Genomic DNA, 18,988 nt, shown 5'->3' with positions numbered 1-18,988 from the left:
ATGCTCTTTTTTGTTTTGTTTCATCGCCATGTTAGCCCACGTGTAGCAACTATGGGTGATGTTAAATAAATAAATTAGTCAAAAGATAAACATAACAATTATTGTCACGATTTTCTGCCGTGGTGTAACATGGAATCGCAAATATATTTATAGCTGAGTTTACACTAGCAACACTTAGTTCAATGAAACAATAAATACAGTATCCTAAGAATTTTATTTTTAGAATACATCCATGAACTATGGCTTTTGGGACAGGTCATTTTGACGACAAAATTAGGACCTTATATTCGGTTTAATCGATAAATGTTGAAATAAACTTTCAAAGGAACCCAAAATTGTCATTTACCAGAACAGAGAAAACACCTTTATCAGTAGGACACTTTTCTCCGTTAAAGCTCAAAAAAGGAATGTGTGCTGTTTTGAAATAACTCTTTGACTAGGCAAAATTATTCCGATTTAGCCAGTAAGGTTTTCATTGACAAAAAAATGTCAAAATTAATCTGTGTAAAACAGCCCTACAAGAAATTAGCGTTTATTAATGTTACCTTGGCAACCATGTTTGTTATTTAGCCCAATATGTAAACGCTTTTTAATGCGTGTGTAAATTTTTTTTCAGCAAATTAAACAAATTTAACAAAAAACAAATAAAAAAAATAAAATGTAGAAAAAATAATAAACTCATAAAAGAAAAGAGAATATCTGTGAAAAATAGTTTAAATTTTCAAAGTTAACAAAATAAAAAAAGTAGCGGAGTGAATATATTTTAAAGATGGGTTTGAAAGTCATCTTTATAGATTTCATCTTTATTATTTTGCTTCACCATGGATATTCGCAGTTAGGTAAGCTTTAATTTTTACTCACTGGTGCTATTTGCGTCTGTAGTTCTAAAATCCAAGCAACAGAGGTATTTGCGTCACGTTACTGTACTGTCATCGAATCTGAGTAGAAAGCTGTTCAATAAAAACTTTAAATTTAGAATTTTATATCTCTTGACCAATTTTGTATCTTTTGATTTATATATCTTAAGCTGTTTCAATTCGGCTAGTCTTATTCAAATGTCTTTTTAAACAACAATCACAAATTACTTTCGGAGTTAATAACGAACTACGCATTGTTTTCTTTTGTTGCAATGCGCTCTTCATTTAAACAAACATTTAGAAACTAAAATTTCGATCTGATAGATTTATTTTTCACCTAAAGCATATTTCGTGTAAGCCACTAAAATCTAAAAACTTACTTCTTTTAATGAATATAATCCGCCATTGTACTTTACCTGTGTCCTTATTTGTTAATGTTATGTGTTTCTTCAACGACAAATTTTATCTACCTTGAGCAACAAACAAAAAATAGGAAATTTTAAGCATAAAAATAAAAAAACATTCCCCTCTTAATTGCTTGAGATCTTTTTTTCTTAGCTAATTCTAAAATTAATTTAATTGGTGAAAGTTATAATTTAGTGGCTCTAAAAGCTGTACTTAGCACAACTAACATGCACAAAAAGTAACAAAAGTATATTAGTCCTTAGCCCTTAGGAAAAACACAGGTTCTTTCGTCTTACATATTTCGGTCCTCACATTATCACCCGTCGTACATATTCAAGGCAAGATTGTTTCGTGTTTATTTAGCACAAAGTAGTGATTTGTCAAACATTTTGAAATTCAGGTATTATTAAAGGAGACGGTTCTGTTGTTTATACACTTGTCATCATTTCCCCAAAAGGACAACGAAATGATAAAAAAATGGTTTGTAACCATTAAAATTGTACTACAACATCGCCTTGTAGTAATTTAAAACTGAAAATATGTTTATGTAACTAGGTTTATCAACTATATATATTTACTTAAATAAACAATTTCAGTTCTCGTGATGTTTGCACAAGCGAGAGAGCATTTACTTTCTTAGGTATCAACTCGTTCTAAAAAAACTTAAATTAGTGACTGTGGAATCATAGTTTGTATGAGCGAGAAAAGAGAAAACGCGTAGGCAACACCATTTCAGTGACTTTTTATTGGTTCAGGGAGTGGTCTAAGGCGAGTTAAATGGATCCCTAACGCAGTTACAGAATAGTTATTTTCTTAACAAATTTGTGTGTAAATTGTCATTGGTGAGTCACCTCAGTGGCAAGCCTTTCTTGCATGACATTCTTCTTTAATATTTTATACAAACTGTTTGACAATTTATTAGCAACAATATGCCAAAATATTGGCAAATTATTGACAATATTTTATTCACTACAACTTTGAAGAGGCAAAAATTCTAAATAAAACCGGCAAAAAAAAGTTTGAAAGATTATTGTCCGCTAAATTAGAACTGTTCAGAATAATTTTTTTTGTCATGAAAATTATAATCTTTAAAAATCTAAATATTTCATATTAAAAATTATTCAGCATTTTATTATTAACGTATCGGGAATGTTCTGTATAATTCAAAATCCGTGGGAGTCCGTGGGAAGAAATATTCGTACAAATCATTTGGATGATTTCGAAATACTGCGTACAATACAATCAACATGGATGATGTCAATAAAACGTCATTTAAAACATTCAGACGGTAACAATCTTTAATAGTAATAGCTGTATTTAAAAAAAAAAAAAAAAATGATAATGATGATCGACCAACCGTAGATAAGGGTTAGGCTGACACAAGGCTTATTGTATTTTCAATTTGCGAGAGACCAACAAGTACTAATGTATTATCATACGCGCCACCACTGTACTCCGTTTCACTTAACGCATTAGTTAAGCACTTGCATTACGACTTATTAGTGCATCAAAGAATCCACGAGAATTCTCCCGTCGCTTCTTGCAGCTACAATTTTTGGCTTGAGTAGAACAATATAGATTCTTTAAGTCCTAAAACTTAATTTTTATGCATTATGTAAGCATGCAATTTTCCAAATATCGCCTCAATGTACAGCATCAAAGCGTGTTGGGACCAAGGTTGATATGTTATCAAACACAGTGTATTTAATTGTGGCTTTACTCAGTCTTGCCTAAACAGCTCTTTGAGATATTTTCTACCTTGAAAACGAACAACACCCAAGAAACACGCCAAAAATTCGAGTCGGTCCCTCACAACTAATTACGGACACCACTTCTATATAAGGCTTACACATTTTAAACTTTTTAATTTTAATTTGTAAATATTTGCATCGGACATAAGACTTTAAGTTTGTTGGCTAGATCTAAACCATAATATTTATATGAGCCAGACTGGACAGAAAAAAATGAAGCATCTAAACTGTCTCTAAGTATGACACTTTCTTTTAAGTTAAAACAAGACCACTAAAGAATAGCAGCCTTATTTGTGCCAACTTTCGCCCAGCTCAAACAAAACTTTCCCACGTGTGCTAACTTTTGCGTTTGTTTAAATACCCCATGAATAGGAAAGTAAATATACCCGGCCAAAAATATTTAGTCGGTTAAAAATTACGAATTCTTCTCTAGGTGACGAAAGTTATTAACGACGGTTTTACCGACGAAATTAAAGAGTGACGGATTTTTTAATAATAACGTATGTCTGTGAGAACGTTTAACAAACCAAGTTAAAGAAATTAAAAAAGTTTAAAGTTTTTTAATGCAATTTTTGAACCCTAGTATATTTTGGAAGGACATTTTACTCATTCCACTTTAATAGCTTAGAAACCTTCTCAATTTCAGTCCAAACAACATATTATATTTTTAGGACTAGATGTTGTAAATTTGAAGTGATGCTATTTTGTCAAAAATTTTAACAAACCTGTCTGTATTGAAATGCTTTATAAGCTTCTGAAGTCTTCGGAAAGCAGGCAGAATTTTTTATGACTTACCCCCAGTGTTAGAAGGCCACAAAAGACAAGTTAAATAGTCCACCCCACGATGTTTTTAGGAGTCGAAGACCTTGTAGTGTGCTGGTAAAACCCTATTTTCATTTTTTACGTTTATATTAATAAAAATATTATTTAAAATGAAATACATAGTAAATAAACACAACTAGAACATTAGTTCAATAAAAAAGAACTTATTAAACTTATCCAGCACGATTTCAAAATCTATGTTATAATACCTGTATACGTCTGTCTGTCTGTCTGTCACGCAAAATGGTAGCTTAGCTGCGCAATAGCGAGAAGCACGCAATGCTGTATAAAAAGGACGGGCGAACCCGTGGATTTTCCACGGGCTAACGACTAGTGTATTATTAATTCGTCACATGGCAGAAACGTATAAAACGCGTATAAGACGTATTTTACGACACATAGGATGCACAATAAGTAGGATACACACATACTTAGCTAACCTTAGGACCTAAACATTGTTACCAATTCTACAACAAACTTCAACTTCATCCATAATCCTGTCTTGCTGGAATTGAAAAAAAATGAAAAAAAGGTTCACAGTAAAGTCACTTAGATGGGTTATATAGAAGCTATTCAAATTTCTTCGCAAGCAAATTGACGACATACTATACTATACTATACGACTCGCTAAAAAGGTTCTAAAACTGAAGAACTAATTAGCAGAGGCTTAATACTAACCGCAATACAGTAAGTAAATAACGGTTATACCTATTGTACGCTTTAAGGTTTAGATCTATTGTGTTTAAAAAGTTTGCAGACTTTTAAAAAAAGACTAGTTGTTAGCTCAAGTCCACCCGCTCATCTGTTGTACAAATTCCAGTTCCCAGAGTATTGCTTTCCGTACATAATCTGACATCTTCAGCACAAGTAGCGTTTCAGCTACCATTTTTAACGGAAAACAGATATTAAAATAGTAAACTAGTCGCTATTCCTTGGAAGAATTCACAATTCCGTCGGTCCTTGGATTTTCGCTTGTCTTACATTTTACCTGCATTAGTATTTCGGACATCCTTATTGGCCTGTTAGCATGAAGTATATTATAGTGACTATGCTTAAGCGTGAAATGCTAAGTTAAGGTCTAAGTACAGATTAACCTTGCCTGAAATCCGGGTAGAGCGCTCTACAGGTATACTTTACGTTGAACATCTGTTATTTTTAAAAAGAAAACAGTCACAAAGCAACTTTATTTTTTGAAGAATAAGTTTTCATGAAAGTTCAAAATTGACTTCTGTTAAAATAAAATAAAGAGTTTGTGGCAAATTGAGTGGAGCGTTTAAAACAATACAAATTTGTTGTGCTGAATTAGCATTGCATTTCCGCGCCTTCGACCGGAATAAAAGCACATGCTGTTAAGCGAAAACAGCCACCCAGCAATTATGTTTTGGGGAGATGTAAAAGTTGATGTAAAAGTTGATGTAAAAGTTCGAAAACTGATCGTCAGTTTTAATAAAACCTATCGATGAACTTATAAAAATATATCATTGTCCTTTTGTTAATTTAAACAACCACCAGGAAGCGAAAGTTGTTGTGAAATTTCCCAAGTTAAGCCTCAGTTTCAACTTAAACACAACTTAAGCCTGCTGTTTGTTACAAAATCAATTGTAAGCAAAAAAACCCAATAATTTAACACAAAAATAAACAATTGTTAACTGGCATAAAATAAATTATCAAATGGAATAATAACTTCAACAGAAAATCATATTGGTTTCTTTAAATTTTGTACATGTCTTAAACACGTGGTGAATTAATAATTAAAATATTAGTAAACTATCAACATCCACCTGCACTTTTTAAACATGTCTTTGCCGTCGCTATCATACAAAAAGTGTGAGAGACTCGGACAATGAAAACGACGCCCAAAAACGTTGATTTTAAATATATATTTCAGCCTGTTGATTGGTTAATTTACCACACCGTGATTTTTTAACAAAGTTTCGACCAAAATTGGCGATAATCACCATTGTGTTTTAGGCGCTTGATTGGAGTTAGCGTACAAAAAATGCCAGGCTATGAACCTTGTTATGGAGTATAAAGACGCTCGTTTTCGACTTTTTTCTAGTCATTATAGACTTTGAAGCTTCAAACAGACAAAGCACGGGCGTTATTAATATAGATATGCTTTACCAGCAGTAAAATCTTCCTAATCATTAAAGTTAACGCAGACAAATTTTAAATCCCGAAGTTTAAATTTTTATCAGAATACAGAGGCGTACGATTTTTTTTGGACCTTCATGTATGAAGGAGGCGCCAACAATCATGGAAATCTTTAAGCTTATTTTCTGGAAATTCTTATCTTGCTTTTAGATTGCGGTTTAAATAACCAATGTACAGAAAGAATTTGTACAGGGCTAACACGGAAAATAACATGCAAGAGCGGCGGTATGTATGATTAAGTGTTTATCTTCAGCATGTTTAACTTCATCCCTTTATTCAACATAATCAATCAAACAGCTCGGTCATTGCTATTTTCACACTTAGTATTCGTACAGTCCACTTATTTATGACAGTTTGTGTGGTGACGTTTATTAGGAACTTGTAAATGTTTTAAACAACATTCACCAATTGGTATGTAATTTTTGTGGAAAATCATAGAAAATGATGTGATTTATAAAAATATAAGAACAATGCAGAAATGAGAATAATGATCAGCCTGGTTAGAATTTTGGAATTCTTATTAAGGGAAAGATATTTAATTTAAACTTATAACACGAGTTTCCTTCTTAAAAGAATCTGCTACATATACATTTAGGCTGAGATTTGCCCCAAAACTAAGAACACCTTAAAAATATTTCGAACCTCGAATAATTTTTCAATCGCGGAAATTCTACGTAAAGGTAAAAGCTAAGTTTTTTTTTCTTTTTTGAACACAAGGCTCGTAAAACAATAAAATATTTGACAGTTCTTGTAAATTCATTTCATCAACAAATTGTTGGACTTCGAGCACGTCGTACTTTTGTGTTGTTCTTTCGTTTAGAACCACACTTCGCTTTATGTTGAACATTAAATCTAAAATTACACAGGTATCCGAAGAACTCCACAAATTCACGAACAAACAAACAAACACCCAGCGTCAGACAAAAAAGAACTTATTTTAAAAAAACGTGTACGCAACTGCTAAACCATACGTCACATATGAAGTACACTAACCCACAATTTTTCTTTTGTAGGAGTTTTAAGTATAACCGGTGCCTTTTTTGGAAGAACAAGTACAATAGATTGTAAAAACCCGAGTGGTACTATAACTGACTGCGTACCAAATGCAACATTGGCAGAATCTCAATTGGATAATGCAAAAAGACTTTGTGACAACGAAACAGAGTGTACGCTAAAAGCATGTAAGATAATTAATTTTAAGTTGCTGTACCTATATTTTAAACCATATAGCTTGGATATACACTAGGGTATTAGTGCTTTTGAAGCACTTAGGACTGGCTAAATATTTCCGTTGTTTTGATAGAGATGTTACTTGTAGCATGGATGTTTCAAGACATAATTTTTTAGACGATTACAAAAAAAAATAAATTAATGTGCCAAAATTGTTCCATGTCCCCGTGGCTTAAAGGCAGGGATCTTCTTTAAAATAGGGAAAGAATAGGGAATAGAAAATATTTAAAATTGGTGTTTAAAACGTCAGGATGCACGGTGTAATTTTAAAATACAGCTAGCTGTTGCATAAAAATAAAAGTTTATATGCGAAATCTAAATCACTCATACTGATGAGACAATGATTTTTAAATGTACTTTTTTTAAAGAAAGGAAAATTTATAGTATACTTTTGACTTTCCTTGTAAGTCAAGGTCGCTTTCAATCTCAACTACATAGCTCCTCTACACCTAAAATAAGCTGATAAGAAAGGTTCAGGTTTTTCTTTTGAATTTTTTTTTTTTAAAAACTGATCCAAAAATCTCTGGAAATATGGTTTGTATCTTATATTCTAACATTGAGAGGAATAAATTATTGTAATTCGTTTTTTAAGCTGTTATTAGAAAAAATTCCATCTTTTACATTCTTTTCTAGCGTTTAATTTCCAAGATGAATGTAAAGTTGATGTTTGGGGAGATCCATGTCCATCCAAAAGCAAATACATCGTAGTTAATTTCACTTGTATAAGCACAGGTGAGAATTTCCTTTAAAATACAATTAGATTGTTTAGTATCGGCTAGGAGGATGGATCCATCTTCCTGGGTATCAGCGTAAAAAGATCTCTTGCATCTTTACACTTCAATTGCAATTCTGAATTTTTTTAATAAACATATAATGAACTATTTGCAGAACTGATTCAATTGGATTTTTAATATTCATGCCAAGATAGGCTTCAAGAAGTTCAACATACAACTCCATGTTCAAACTGTCCTGAATTTGACTAATGTGGATAAACAGCTGTATAATAAAGCAGACATCCTCCAGTGTGCAAGAATACAACTCTTGGATTCTCTTTTTTATCAGACAAAAATAGATAGTCAGCCAATAATATTCTAATGACTATTCAAGTTAATTTCTTCATTCTTGTTTTTTAGGTGCTCTGAATTTTTGGACAGAATGGTCTAATTGGGGTGCATGCTCTAAATCATGTGATGCAGGAGTTAGGACAAGAACTCGAAATTGTGTGGATCCGCCTAAGAAAAGTTGCACAAAGAGTACATGTAAAGGAAGGTCATACCCTGACGTGGAAACAGCTACACAGTCATGCAACTTAGGTGTTTGTCCAGGTAACATGAATTGTAAACAGTTTATAAACTAAGTGTGAATTGAACATAGTGTACCGAATCAGAGTGGGGGTAATTGCAATTAAAGATGCCAAAATCTACACTATTTGGATTGCTTTCAGAGGCTCGCAGTTATTTTTGTAGTCGTCAAAATCTATATTTTTACGTATGAAGGAAAGTAAAGGATGAATGAAAGAAACTATGTCACTATTTCCGCTATTAAGATATATTAGGACAAGAGACTGTGAATTTATATGGGTATTTTTTATTCCATGTGTGTTTCCAAAATAGCCAAATAAAAAAATTAAAGACAACTTGCAACCAAACATTGTCAAATTATGTTATCAATCTTTCGTTTGTGACTCCATCTCTCTAAAAGTCCAGTTTCTATATTTTTATTTTAGCATCGTCAAGTAAGTCTCCTCCTAGCACTTCAATAGAAACTAGCTCATCAACGTCGAGAATTCCACCTTCAACATCAAGTACTTCATACTCCACATTAACTTCGACATCTACAGCTTCAAGCACCCTATTACCAGCGTCAAGTTCTTTCTCTCCAACACCGGTTATACCGACAACGTCAAGTTATTCGCCTTCAGCATCAAATTCTGCGCCCTCAGAAACAGGTATTTTTTCAGCAACGATTGTTATGTCAAGCATTCCAGCTTCGACGTTAAGCATTTCATCCATTTCATCTCCAAGACAATCAGCAACAGCAAGCCCTCCTTCTCCAACTAGTTTAATAGCAGCAAGTGCATCATTTATGGCATCATCGACTTCAAAAACCTCACTCCCATCAGCGTCATCAGGTATGTCATCTGCAAGCACATCTTCAATAACATTAGAAACATCGGCTGTATCATCTTTAACAATATCAACAACAATAATCACGTCACCTCTGGAAACTCTGGCACCATCCAGTGTTCTGTCAATGTCAACATCAAGAACTCTGCTCATGTCGTTATTAACAACTATAACAAGTTCAAGCGCACAATCCGTAGAAAACACGTTAATATTTCCAAGGTCGTCAGAAAGTACATCATCATCAATTTCATCAACATCAACAGCAACCTTATCTCCACCTTTATCTTTGACATCCGTCATAACTGGATCTGAATCAACCACTTCATTTCAATCGGGTATTAATGACTTATAATATCCGCACATAATTTTTTTTGTCATGCACAACTTAACTGCGAAATATTTTTACCGTATTTAAAATTTTTATCTATCAACGTTTTCAAGAGCTTAAAAATGCATTAACCTCTTCTGAAATCTTAAGAAAGCGAAATGTTTTACAAAAAAATATTTAAAAATTATTTAAATTTACATTCTTCCGTATTTTAATTATTTTTCACATTTCAGATTGAGAATTTTTTTTTCGCACTAATAATCATTTTGAATTTATTTTTGCCACCTAACAATAAAATAATACTTCGTTACTCTAAAATTTATAAGGGGTTTTATTATTGTTAAAAAGGTTACATCCTACTATTTCAGAGTAAGTATCTTCATTACATTTTTACACAAAAACCATACGTCTTTCAATATCACTTGCACAGGCATCCCTTTAGACGCATCTATATAAATAAGAAAAATAATTAGCTGTCAATAACACGTATTTCGTTCTTCACACAGTTTTGGTAAGTAGCAACAGTAAAGTTGGAACAAGATCTACTTCAATGGAACCATCAAGTCCAATTCTTAAAGGAAGCTCCATGGAGACAAAAACAACAGCGCATTCCTCTTTCATTAGTATGTAATCATTTTTTCGCACTGCACGTTTGATTGTCCAGCACAGCAATTTGCTTACACCATAATATATTTTCAGTCAAATGCACAACACACCCAAACCGTACAAAAAGGCAGCATACATGGCAACGAATGTACTAATTGCATCCCATTCTTTTCAGTATCCGCATATTTTTAAATTCATTAGGCCCACAGGTAAAAGTAATAAACCGCAAATTTTTAGATTCTATAGACCTCGCATATTATAACACTATTAATTCCTTTTTAACATAGCAGAATTCTCTTCTAGTTACAACAATCTGTATATGTGGTAATCGATTGTTTAACTTAACAGTACCAGCATACCAGCATAAAGCATGATATCTTTTGTTAAGTGTCAAATAGCACGGATTGAGTTACGTTAATTTAATTGCTACTTGATGAGATGGGTCTGGGTTTTGAATCATCACAACTAATAAGCTTGATTTTCTATGTCTTTATGACAATAAAAAGGCGCGAGATTGGTTGCAGGTCTTGATTTGAATATCTACAAAAATGTTTTGATGACTGAGGTCTACTGAACTGGTTTGGAAATGAATAAAAAACGTTGAAAGAATGGTGGGAGCTATTACTTATCTAACTAACCACGCATCCAGCTACAGATACATCAAATCCAACTGCTACCGTAGTATCATTATAAAATTTAATGTCATATACATAAATTTCATCTGATCCATCAAACCAAACAGCAGTATGCAGTAATTTATTCATACATGTTTCGTTCCCACAAGCACACTCGCTCAACACTAATTTTTTTTTTTTTTTTTCAATTTACTTCGTAGATTCTCTACCAGAAATAAATAAGACTTTTGCATCACTCTTTGCGTTAAGTGGTCACTATCTATTTGCGTGTGCTATGGAACAATTGTTTTTATTATAAAGTCGTCTGTCGTAAACATTCTAGGTATTATTATTTAAATGATCTACCACAGTCTTTACAAAACATTGAATTTATCATTTCCTTGTCTGTGATCATATTTTAGGCTAGTATCTTTCCAAAACGCATCATAAACTATTGACGAAAAGCTCAAAATAGCTACATAATTGATTGCGTAACCTTATTTACTAACTACAGCAACTCAAGTTACCATTGTACTGCAAAATACCTAGAGCTTCTGAAACTGCTAATTACAAGAAGATGACATTCACCAATAAGTAAGAAAAAAGTTGCATTAAAAAAGCAAAAAATAAATGTTTAAAGTACTATTTGTACATTTAGCTATCCATCCAACCACAGACACATTAAACGCAACCCCTTCTTTGATGTCCTTAAAGCTTTCGACATCCTCATCATTAATTTCATCTGATGCACCAAGTCAAACGTCGGCCTACAGTAATGTTATTTCTTTTAACAAACACCACATATAATTTTCCCATTCACACTGACACATTTTTTTGACTTTTCAAGAAAATAGGGTGCCCAAATTGTCACAAATAACCATAAACATCTTCTGTACAGTTTTGTTAGTTTATCTTAAATTTTAGGTACCATAAACCATTTTTGAGTTAAACATTTAAAACCGTTTTTTAAGTTACATCAAATGCCTTAGAATTTCTTCAACAACTGAGCTACTATTCAAATATTGCCTTCATCTTGCACAGTGCATTGTAGTTTTTTCGAGTTTTTGAAATGGCTTCACTGTTTTATAACCTGAGCGCATATAGTATATATATATATTAGCTAGTTACTAGCCCTTTGAAAATTAAGATTTTTTTATATCCTGGGAAAAGCTATTTGGTGCATCATTAGCAGGAGAAATTCTGCTACCATTTTTAACAAAATAAGGGTATCATTAATACAGGAATGCATTTAATGATACCCGTAATTATAGAGATTATTTTTCAAACAGTGAAGGTTAAACAAACTATAGGTGAGATTAAACGCCACTTCCCTTTTTTCTTTTAATAAGCAACAATTTCTCAGAAAAAATCTTTTTTTTTAAATCAGTAACAAATTTGCCAAAAAAAAATACAATCCCAGTATTTATACAAAAAGCGAGTACTATCTTACATTTACCAACATTACAATATTACAAAACATTACCTAATATTTAGCCCTTTCCACAGTTAAAAGTAACAGCAAAGCATTAACAAGCTATATTTCAATGGAAATGTACACCACAGTTATTACAAGAAGCTCCATGGATGCAACATCAACGATGCATTCTGCAAGCTCTAGTACGTAGACATTATATTGGCACTGCACGCTAGATTATCTGCACAGGAAATTGTTATGCAAGACTGCGTAACACCGCACAACACTCTTTGCTACTATATAAACACTATGTAACTGCCGCATAAGACTGCATAACTGCACATAACATACCATACAATTTATGCCCTTTAATACCGTACACTACTCTTAGTCATCAAAATATCTGACAGCACAACACTGTATTACTGCTACACCAGATTGCATAGCTACACATAATATATCATACAATTTACGCGCATAAATTCACAGCACAGTGCAATATTGTATTAGTAACAAATCATTGCATTACACAACCATGCATACGTTGTTCGTTGTTTCATTATCGCCTTTGTATAGGGGTTCCCGCTAAAAATGTTTCAATGTTTTAATTTTTTTAATTTATCGCACGCACTATCGCACTATTTTCTCTGTTCAGTGTTCCATTATCATTCAAAGCTTATCATTTCTTGAACATGATAGCTGACCTACTTGTGCAAATTTGTAAAATGGAGTTAGGGAAAATCTCACACGTGTAATATATGTTAGTGCACCTAGGTCATATGCCGAAGGCTTTTCCAATAAAGTATATATAGAAGAATATTATTTGTGTATTTAGCTACCTATTCATCCACAGATACAAGAATACCATCTGCTACATTACTATCCTTGAAACCTTCAATATCATATTTACCTTCAATTTCATCTGACCTAACAAATCAGACATCAGCATACTGTAATTTACCATTTTAGATACGTGTATTCTCTGTCTTTGTCGCCCATTGCACTCTTAAAATGCACGAATAACTGAAATTATTGCACCCTATCATATTTTGTTAAGCTTTTTGGTCCAGATTTTCTAAACAAAAGGGTTAGTTAACATAGAAATATTCTTCATCAGCTCTCTATTACCACAACATTGAATGTGATAATAGATAATCTATTTTACACTTTAGCAATGAACACAACACGGTAAAAGAAAACGTTATTAAAACGTTAAATTATTTTTGTTAAGTTATTAAAACATTAAAAAAGAAAACGTTAAACGTTAAACGCACACCCTTCTGCAAGAACATTGTTATCACCCTAAGAGAATGTGTTTTTGATATGCAAAATACGCTAGACATCATTGAAAGAAAATACTAATCCGATTCTACCTTTTAGTTTCATCAAGTTCCTCCTTACCAATAATATCTTCACAAGTGGAGGAAAAAGTTTCCACTTCTATAAAAATCGCGCCAACAACAAGACGAGAATCTGTATCAACTAGTGCTACAATTAAGACTAGATTATTCACGCCTTCAATTGAAGTCAGCATGGTTCTTAGTTCTTCTAACAGCCCTCAAAGAAGCATATCAACTTCAAAGATAAAATCGATGTCCCTTATATCCATTAGCGACAGTATGGTAGTTACATCTTCAACTACAGAGCCAATAGCCACCTTACTTCTCTCGTCTACTGAAGTTCAAACATCACCAACAATTGAAGTCACTCTAAGCACATCAAGAAGTACACCAGCACTGAAAAGTTCTTCTTATCAGATAGGATCGTCTGCAAGCACAATCCTTAGTAAGTTTCAAAGATGTTAAGTTTTGTTTTATATTAGTACTGTTATTCAACATATTGTTGAAACAAGTTTTACCCGTATGTGATATCATTTGATCACTTCGAAATGTTAAGTTATGTGTGTAGTACAACAGAAGAACGCGTGTTTATTTAATATCAAATCAAATCTAATCGGATTAAAAGTATTTCAACCAAGTTAGATTCTAATAAATGGTTTTTTAAATACCCTACTTTGAAATTGTTCATTTTTATAGGTGTGACTGAAGTTTTGCCGCCTTTAAGTACGTCACTGTCGGTGACAAGATCATCAACATCGGCGACAAAATCATCAACATCGGCGTCAAAATCATCAACATCGGCGTCAAAGTCATTAACTAGTATTGAAGCAACTCCAACTAAAAGTAGCACCAGCTCGTCCAGTACTAAATCAGAAACTCAGTCATCTACAACGCCAACAAAGTCCATAGAACCGAGTCCTTCAACATCAACTGTAATGTCCTCCTCTGTAGCAGTTCTTCCACCTACCAAAGAACCAACAGAGAAGCCTAAAACTACAACACAATCAAACACTACATCAAAACCAACAGATAGTCCAATAACAAATGCTACAACGGAAGGTCTTAACACAAATGCTACGACAAAGAAACCTACAGATACACCCTTAACAATCACCAGCCTACCGACAACGAAAGAACCGACAATCGCCACTACAGAACGCCTGTACACAACAGATGCTCCTGACAAACCAGATTTCTACGGCAACGTGACGTTTACAATGCTATGGAAAGACTTTTGTAAATATTCCCCAGAATTTAGAGAAGGACTTGCTAAAGTTTTGTCAAAAAATGTGGAGAAAAGTACAGGCGCGGATCAAGTGATTGTAATGAACTTAGGAAATTGTAAAAGCAGCCCTGATGAAGCAGCTGTTGTAAAATTTTACATCAGCTACAAGTCCAGTAAGGAGCCAAATAAAGATTTGACAAATGCTGCAGTAGTAGAACTTTTGAAGTTATTACAAGGAGGTGATACAGCAGAGATAGGAAAACATTTTGGCAACGGAACGGTAAATGTTTCTATAAACCTAGCTTTCACTTAACGCTTTCCATTATTGGAAATAATTAAACAAGCGCCCTTTGCAAAATAAGCAGTCCTGCTGCATAACTCTCTTATTTTAAAAGAAAATACAAACATGCGCTTCAACTGAATAAGCACATCTGCCGTCGGTTATTAGGCGCTTTTCGTAATGTTTTTTTAAAGTATGTTTTTTTTATTTTCCAATTCCTAACTCAAATTAATAAGAACGCCTGAAGCGCCTACAATGAGCATTCAATGATTTACTGTATTCCTATCAAGTAAAAGACGTGCCTCCATGTGATTTTTTAAGGGTTGTGTTACGCGACTTGTTTTATGATGTTTCTTTGACGTTTATACGACTTGTTTTATGCGACGTGTTTTATACGTCGTGTCTCATGACACGTGTTTTATGCGACGTCTTTTATACGACAGCTTTATACGACATGTTTTATCCGACGTGTTTGAACCGACGTGTTTGAACCGACGTGTTTGAACCGACGTGTTTTATACCACGTGTTTTACACGATGTATTTTTATTTAGTTTACTCATGTCGTGTTTGTTGTTCATGACGATCATGATGAAGATGACTGGCCTATTTGGCTGATTATCTTAATTATTGTAGCATCCCTTATATTCTTATTATGGCTGTGCTGTTGTTGCTGGATTGTAAGTTCCTAAGATTTTTATGTAATTAATTGCATTTTTTATGTAATTAATTGTATTTCTTTCTCACAGTGTTGATAAAAATGCCTAAATAATAATACGACTTAACCTATTTAACAACTGTTAGTAGCCAATGTTCTTCATAAGACGAATTTATACTTGTACATCTTTGCACTGAAGACGAACGTAGTTCGAAAAGCTTCTGCTTATTTTATAATAATAATAAAATGGTTTTTTAGCATTTATTCTAATTAAGAATAGATTATCTAGGTATGTGTCTAAATATTTAAAATACTTAATGTTACTATTGTACTAGCGGCTAAAAAAGCCCGCTGCGTAAGTTCTTTTCGCGAAAATTATTTTTACTTGCGCACACGCGACATATAACAGCACAAACGAAACTGTTATAGATAGATGAAGTTAATTGACTTAAGTGTCATTACAAAAAACAACTATTCCAATTGTTACAACCACAAAACTAAAAACAAAACACAAATATTCACTTAAAAAGACATAACAAACTAGTAATTTGCTAATTTGCTGTCCACATAAACACATACACGCACTGCATCATCTGAACAACTACACACCTTACAAACATATGAAACAGAATTCCCTAATGGACAATTAAGCAAACAATTAAAAAGCAACACAATAAAACACTACAGTGTGACATTAGAACATAGAAACTAATGCTCACAAGGACACTTATGTACAAACTTATGGAAAGAAATAGACTATATGGCACAGACATACTTCGAAAAGATCTAAGCATATAACAAATGAATAATTAACACAACGCCTAAAACGATAATGTTGAATATTTATAATTTTCATATCATTGATAAGTATTAAATTATTTTAGTACTTAATTGAAGTAAAACTTACTAGGGAAATATGAAATAAGGAAATATGAGTAAATAGGGAAAATATTATCTGCTAATATACTATAAAAAAAGAAAAAAGGGTAACTGCAGCTTCACATGTCCTGTTGAAACTAAAATACAATACAAGCCCAAAAGTGTATTTCCAGAATTTTGCGATTTTCTTTTCTTAAAAAACGTACAATTGAAATTTAGCCATTCTTTGGTGATAAAACTTAGAATCGTGCAATTTTGCCTCCAAGGGATGTAATGATACGGTTAATTATATTCACTCGCTTCATATTTTTATATTTTTTATAGTTCTGTGGTAAGAAAGAGAAGGAACCAGTGAAGCGCAAGTATACATTCCAACATATAGATCCCCTGGGTATTCCTCATGTAAAAATATCTGACGAAAATGGTAACGCGAAGCCAACGTACACAAGCACTATGACTGTGACTGTTAGACCCAAATCGCCTGCAGCTACCCATTTTGATAATCCAGCTTATGAAATGAATGAATATCCTCCGACACCGTCGTTCGGCTTCCGTCCTGTTAACGTAAAATTAGTAAGAGTAGATCTTTCTTTGTCTTAAATGCAGCAAGATGTAAATAATCTGCACTCTATAGGCTAAACTGACATTAAAAATATTTCACTGCCTACAAAACCAGCATATGAAAAACTCATTTTAAAGTACACGGGAACCAGTTCTTATGGCTTTTATTTGTGCTTTTAGGTAAATTTGAAGAGTGGAGATGACTCCGACATTGAAAAGAAACCAGATTCGGGCAGTGATAGCAGTAGCGATGATGAAAAATCTCCACCATCACCAGAAACAACTAAAGTGGTTAGTAATATTATGTTGAGTTAACTCCTTACTCCATGAAGAAGTTACCCAAGTATTATCCAGTGTAAGGTCCCATGGTCGGAGTTAGCGGGCGTGACTTAGTTAACCCGTCTGGTTTGCAAGTCACGCCCTCCGTATCAGTTCAGCCATATTATGGCCATGATCAACACAAGCTTTGTCTCCGTTTCCTCCTATACAATGTTGTTACAGCCTTCAGTGTTTCATGGCGCAAAAATGCGAATTATAGACAGCTTAGGATTTTTAGATCGAACATATGGTTTTGTTATAAGAACGAACTGAATGCAGATATATGAGACAATACTCGTATTCTATGCGCATTAGTGGGAGGAACACATTATGCTAATACAGCAATTAGAGTCTTATATTGTTCCCCTTCTGCTAATCGTTGTAATATACAATCCAGTTAAAATCATTTTTGTTTTTTGTAGTACTTAGACGGAAAACTGGTACAAGAAATTCCAGTTCTGGAAAAAGCCACCGAGCTGTAAAGTCATAAAAGTTAACAAAACAACGTCGATTTGTACTTTGCAATAAAACCATACGTTGTATGAACAAGTTATGGAAAAAAAAATTGAAAGCGTATTCAAGCATTTCCATTCACTGTAAGATTGCAAAATTATAAAAACTGAATTTGTATATGTTGATACGAATAAGGTTAAAGTTTCTGTAAATTTATTAAAAGTAGGGTGTTTAGTAACTTTGTTGAACAAGAAACCACGACAAAAATTTCCTCAATCTGTTCAAGAATAAACATACACTTTCCTATTGAAATTGTGTTTTTGTAGATAAGAAAAACATTAGAGGTATTGCCATGAAAATGAGTTGAAATGACAAACTACACCGAATATGGAAAAAGTCTTTTCTTTGTTTAGTCAAGATTTTATTAAATTTTTCTAAACTAAATATTTTAACGTAAGCAACCAAAAATTCTTTAAGTAACAAAAATTTGTCTGACAAATTTTTTTTCCAAAAATGGGTTGATTCTACTGCTACAATACACAATATTGTTTAATTAATTGTGCTAACTGGTGTAAAATTATATACAAGAAGGGTATAAATATTTAATATAAAAAAAATTCGCACTTTTGTTTCGATGATGCTAATATGCGTAATCAAACTGATTTAATTTAAAAAAAAACTTGTTGGCTTTGAAGTCACAATATGATGTACGTCCATTACATCTGTACAATATCTCGTACAAGAATGAACAATTGTGTACAATTAATTATGTACAATATATTGTTGCAGTGGAAACTAGCCTTGAGGTATGTAGCTTTTGATAGTGTATGATTTTTATATCCAAACTTTGTAGATTTTGTTATTTAGTTTTGTATGTACGTAGCTGTCTGTGTATACTTTTTAAACGTATCTTTAATACCTAAACGAATTAAATTTCGAGGAATATTTTTAGGTATGTCGGACCATGGA

General features: G+C 32.9%; 1 protein-coding gene across 14 annotated transcripts; it reads left to right on the top strand.

The window, feature by feature from the left end:
- Positions 1 to 657: 657 nt before the first annotated feature.
- On the top strand, positions 658 to 18,988 carry LOC130636345 (serine-rich adhesin for platelets-like). Of its 14 annotated transcripts, none has more exons than XM_057446100.1 (16): positions 658 to 839; positions 6,140 to 6,214; positions 7,003 to 7,170; positions 7,853 to 7,951; positions 8,353 to 8,544; positions 8,946 to 9,167; positions 10,180 to 10,296; positions 11,552 to 11,665; positions 12,388 to 12,510; positions 13,143 to 13,259; positions 13,688 to 14,092; positions 14,344 to 15,152; positions 15,705 to 15,830; positions 17,012 to 17,260; positions 17,429 to 17,539; positions 17,989 to 18,988. In XM_057446100.1, the coding sequence occupies exons 1-16, from the start codon at positions 770 to 772 to the stop codon at positions 18,046 to 18,048; spliced, it is 3,057 nt and encodes a 1,018-aa protein (XP_057302083.1). In that variant the 5' UTR covers positions 658 to 769; the 3' UTR covers positions 18,049 to 18,988. The 14 variants fall into 14 exon arrangements, with proteins under 14 accessions (XP_057302083.1, XP_057302019.1, XP_057302067.1 ...); XM_057446036.1 differs by having other exon boundaries at positions 8,946 to 9,680; XM_057446084.1 differs by having other exon boundaries at positions 659 to 839; positions 8,946 to 9,350.

The sequence above is a fragment of the Hydractinia symbiolongicarpus genome, chromosome 1 (genome assembly GCF_029227915.1).
Source record: "Hydractinia symbiolongicarpus strain clone_291-10 chromosome 1, HSymV2.1, whole genome shotgun sequence".
Lineage (NCBI taxonomy): Eukaryota > Metazoa > Cnidaria > Hydrozoa > Anthoathecata > Hydractiniidae > Hydractinia > Hydractinia symbiolongicarpus.
Note: the sequence above shows the minus strand (reverse complement) of the source record. Positions and strands in the feature narration are given on the sequence as shown.